Genomic DNA, 4,964 nt, shown 5'->3' with positions numbered 1-4,964 from the left:
ATGGCTCATCTGTTTCTACTGTAAACATTCAAAAGTTAGCACATTTAAAGATTCATACAAATTAAAAAAATAACATTGCATTTTTCCATCTTAGTATGGGATAGTGTCTTTAGGGATACGTCCACTAAACACTGTCCATTCCTATATGTATTTTTTCAGGCTTGTATAGAACATGTGCTTTTATTTTGAAGCGGTATTGCAACAGCACAATGGAAAACCATCATTCTGTTAGAAACTTATCAGCCTAGCAATTCTGTTATCTCATCAATAGCTCTCTGTGTGGGAAAAGCAGCTCTAATATCATTTATTTTTGTGGTGGACATACATTTACAGATAAATTGCTTCACTATAATATCAGAAGTGCGCTTTAATATCAGGATAAGTTAAATACATTTAGTATGAGTACATTACGCATGCTGTTTTTTCCCACACACACTGGATCTCGATAATCATTCATTTTCAGACATCCTTGATTTTTTTAACCTGCATTTTTAGTCTAAGTTTATGCACTGTGTGTTTGTACTTTTGATATGTACTATCATTTAGCAGTATATATGGGCACCAATGTAGTTAAAATAGTATATAAGGAAATGAACAAATAATTCTATGAAAAGCTAATTTGTTTTTTTCTGTCAATGCAGACTGGAATAAAATACAGTCAACAGTATTTACCTGATAAAGAACATATTGGTAAATAACTAAAACTGTGTGTGTGTGTGTGTGTGTGTGTGTGTGTGTGTGTGTGTGTGTGTGTGTGTGTGTGTGTGTGTGAATATAGTCTGGTTATAGCTGATTACACATCACATTCTTTACTTACACAATGCCACATTAGACCACATAACAGGGAAATCCCATTCATCTTTTGCTACTGTACCACATTCTGAATGCTGATGTGTCACATAACTCACATATGTGCCCGATGTAGCATTGTCAATGCCACCTTCATTGTTTTGAGAATTGCATAGCAAGCCAATGCTAGTAAAACAATAATCCTGCCCCCACTGATTGAACCATATTTTGTAATGTTTAATACAGTACAGTGTATTCAGTCGACATACATAATCAGGCGGATAATATTATCTTCTTTTTCTTTTTTCTTATTCTGACATTGCTAATCTGGGTTTCTGCTGATTTGCTGAAGATAGTTGTGATAATATAAAAAGATTTAAGTACACTTGCAGAATCCAGTTATGCAAGCAGTGGTGTTTGCTTCTTTTTCCACTATTATACAACCCTGTAGTTGGTATATGTAAGTTCATGGGCTGTGGGGGGTCCCCTCCATATGAGGGGTACAGGAAGGAGAAACAAGGCTAAATCTGAGGGCCAAAATTATAGCAATATACCGAAATCATAGAAGATGAGAGGTCTGTTTAAACTGTTGCTAGATTTTTCCAACATTATGCAAGAATTACAGAAATAACTAATCTGATGACATATCATAGGTTTTAGTTGAAAAAAAATGGGTGAGATGCCAGTTTTTGTTGCTAAGTTGTTGTAAAGCCTTAAAGCTAAATGTGCACATCACAAGGGGGAAACATATATAAATATGCAAATTCATAAAAATGGTGGACAATCACTTCATACAGGAAATAACAGAAGGGAAGGTGGCAAACTCAAGGTGTATCAGCCATATTGCAATCTACCTGGTTAAATAAATTAAAAGCAGGGTATCTGGCATCATGAATAAATTACTAGTCTATAAAGCTACTTGCATTACTTGGATGTTTACATCAGAGTTTTAAGTGATTACTTACTTTAGCAGCTGCAAACTCTGTTCTCCGTTGCTGTTGTCAGATGCTGTACTAAAGTATGGTGCATATGATGGGATTATGGAGTTACAAAATGCTTCTTCAAAACTATAACCATGATATAAATAAAATAAGTAGTCAAAGTTTTTCGAGCCCTAGAAATTTGCAAAGCCTGCAATGAGCAGAAGAGTTCTGAGCTTGTGTAGGGAATGGTTTGTGGTTGAAATTTTAGCAAAGTACAGTGTCTGGATGTGAGTTATACTGGGATGTATTCAGACCAGGTGCACTATGGTCAAGTCATAGAGATGTAAATTTATCAAATCTCACACTCATGTGTGGTATATTGTTATTGTTCATGGCTTATATGTACTTTGTCCTTTGCATTTTGTTATTAGTAGTATTAGTAGGAGGAGAAGAAAGAGCAGTAGTAGCAGTAGTATAGCAATAGCAGTAGTAGCCATAGTAGTAGTAGTAGTAGCACTAATAGTAGGAGTAGTAGAAGTAGCAGTAGTGGCAGTACTAGTGGTAGTAATAGCAGTAGTAGTAATAGCAGTAGTGGTAGTAGAAGTAATAATGGTAACAGTAGTAACAGTAGTAGTAGTAGCACTAATAGTAGGAGTAGTAGAAGTAGCAGTAGTGGCAGTACTAGTAGTAGTAATAGCAGTAGTAGTAATAGCAGTAGTGGTAGTAGAAGTAGTAATGGTAACAATTGTAACAGTAGTAGTAGTAGTAGCACTAATAGTAGGAGTAGTAGAAGTAGCAGTAGTGGCAGTACTAGTCATAGTAATAGCAGTAGTAGTAATAGCAGTAGTGGTAGTAGAAGTAATAATGGTAACAGTAGTAACAGTAATAGTAGTAGTAGTAGTAGTAGTAGCACTAGTAGTAGGAGTAGTAGAAGTAGCAGTAGTGGCAGTACTAGTGGTAGTAATAGCAGTAGTAGTAATTGCAGTGGTGGTAGTAGAAGTAGTAATGGTAACAGTAGTAACAGTAGTAACAGTAGTAGCTGTAGTAGCAGTAATAGCAGTAGTGGCAGTAGCAGTACTAGCAGTACTAGTAGTAGCAGCAGTAACAGGAGTAGCAAGCAGTAGAAGCAGTAGTAGTAGCAGGAGTGGCAGTAGCAGTACTAGCAGTAGTATTAGTAATAGCAGTAGTAGCATTAACAGTAGTAGTAGCAGGAGCATGTGTTATTGTTTTGTCTTGGTGTTGTGATCTATAGCAAAAAAAGTAGTTCACAGACTATTATCCTTCCTTGGTAGACTTATATCAAATATACTAATGTATCTAAGGTTAAAACAAAATAAATTCAATACTTTTAGACTGGAATGCGTGGGTGAAGTAGAACTTATAAAATAGAGTTTGCCATATTAGAAGTTTCTCTAATTCCTGATGAGTGCTCATTTTTGTTGTGTCAAATGCATTCAGTTCTATAAAAAATGAAACAAGACACAAACTTTTGAAACACCATATTATAGTTTATATCTGTAGATGAAATGACTGCCACATGGTAAATTGCAAGATTATAAGGTAAAACTTCTGATAATATCAATGGCAGTTAACCAGTAAAGTGGTAGCAACTCACTTGGCGATATGCTGACTGTCTAATCTAACAACAAATCTGGGAATGCATAAATGGTTTCTGCTGAATACTGCAGGGTCTAGCAGTTTTAATTGGACTGTTCTTCTGCATATAATCCCCGGGATTCATGAACCTTGTGCCAGGCGCACGCATAGCGTAGGCGTTACAACGCCAAATATGGCCGCCGAGCGATTCAGGTACGATCCAATTCCACGTGCACTACCGGCGTGTGCCGGATCTGCGCAGCCCCCGGCGTAGGTATGCTAAACACCCCATGTGTGGTGTGTCACCATGCAAATGAATGCATATAGCAATTCACGAAGTGGGGCAGGCGTAGCATAAGCCCACGGCAATGTAAACCAAAAAAAAAAAACGGTTTACATTTTCCCAAACATAACATCAGAGACACATGTCAGCATAGATGCACTTTTGTCAAAACTTAAGAGCAACAAAAACAAAAAACTTGTGAGGGATAGGGTAGCTTATAATCAAGGAAAAGCTTATCCTTATCTCACTGTTTTAGCAACTAATACCACGCCTTTTAGAGGCGAAGACAGCTCATGTTTATGTATTGATGAAACGGACTCTGCAAGAGCAGATGTTAATGACGAACCTGGTGGAGTAGTCCATCAAGGTGTCAGGCGTAGTAATAGATTAAAAGGTAACCAAAACAATAAAACTGGCTACAACAATAATAACAAAGGCGGTTTTTTAGGACAACGAAACCGCAGGACACCGTCTACCAACAACAGGAACAGACGGTATTAGTTGCTAATGTAGACTTTGACCCCCCTCACGAAGAGGGGTTGCCTAGGATCATTATGAATAACAAAGGTGACTTCAAAGTGTATAATTTCTCTAGTGTTAACATTGAAAAGGAAATGGTTGAGTTACTAGCACTTGGTTTTACTTTTATTCCTAGTGTTACAGGTAATGTAGCTAAAACTATCATAGACTTAAAATGTTACACACGCAAGTTAAATTTGAAATTGTTGTGTGGTGATGTAGGAAATGACGGTCCTAGAGGGTTGAAAATACCTAGTTCCTTCAATCCTCCTGTACACAATAGTTTACAATTGTTTGAAACTATATGTGAAATTGATTTAAGACACTTTTTTTCTGAGTCTCAAAAGAGTGTAAATAGCTCTAATTTTAACATCACAAAAGAACAACAAATGGGGTTGCGCTACCTCGCTGAACTTCCTGTTAGGTTCATAAAACCGGACAAGGGAGTGGTGTGGTTGTATTTGATGAGTTTCAATACAAAGAAAAAATGCAGACTACTCTTGATAGTTCTGCATATGAGTTGGCATCTTTAAATGAAGTTAACATCTCGCAAAGGCGTACTAGGGCGTACTTTAGGGACTTATTTTTGGAAGGAAAAATTGATTTAGATCTTTTCAATTTCATTGATATTGTACCTCCAAAAGTCCCAGTAATGTTCGGGATCCCTAAGATACATAAAAACGTTCGGGATCCCCCTATGAGAGCCTTGATAGATGCACGCTCTTCTATTACCTACCCTTGCTCACGACTGATTGACAGTATTTTGACAAAATATATAAAAATGCTTCCAGGCATCTGTAAAGATTCCTGGACTTTTCTTAATAACATCAACGCTATTCCATTTGACATTACCA

At 36.9% G+C, this 4,964-nt stretch overlaps 1 protein-coding gene across 1 annotated transcript; it reads left to right on the top strand.

The window, feature by feature from the left end:
• The first annotated feature begins 2,717 nt into the window (after positions 1 to 2,717).
• LOC122810736 (pre-intermoult gene 1 protein-like) lies at positions 2,718 to 4,092 on the top strand. Its single transcript, XM_044082300.1, has 2 exons — positions 2,718 to 2,910; positions 3,848 to 4,092. The coding sequence occupies exons 1-2, from the start codon at positions 2,718 to 2,720 to the stop codon at positions 4,090 to 4,092; spliced, it is 438 nt and encodes a 145-aa protein (XP_043938235.1).
• Positions 4,093 to 4,964: the final 872 nt, after the last annotated feature.

This window comes from Protopterus annectens, chromosome 9.part0, assembly GCF_019279795.1.
Source record: "Protopterus annectens isolate FY-2018-M chromosome 9.part0, PAN1.0, whole genome shotgun sequence".
NCBI lineage: Eukaryota > Metazoa > Chordata > Ceratodontiformes > Protopteridae > Protopterus > Protopterus annectens.
The sequence above is the reverse complement of the archived record's forward strand: the minus strand, read 5'-3'. Positions and strand labels throughout refer to the sequence as shown.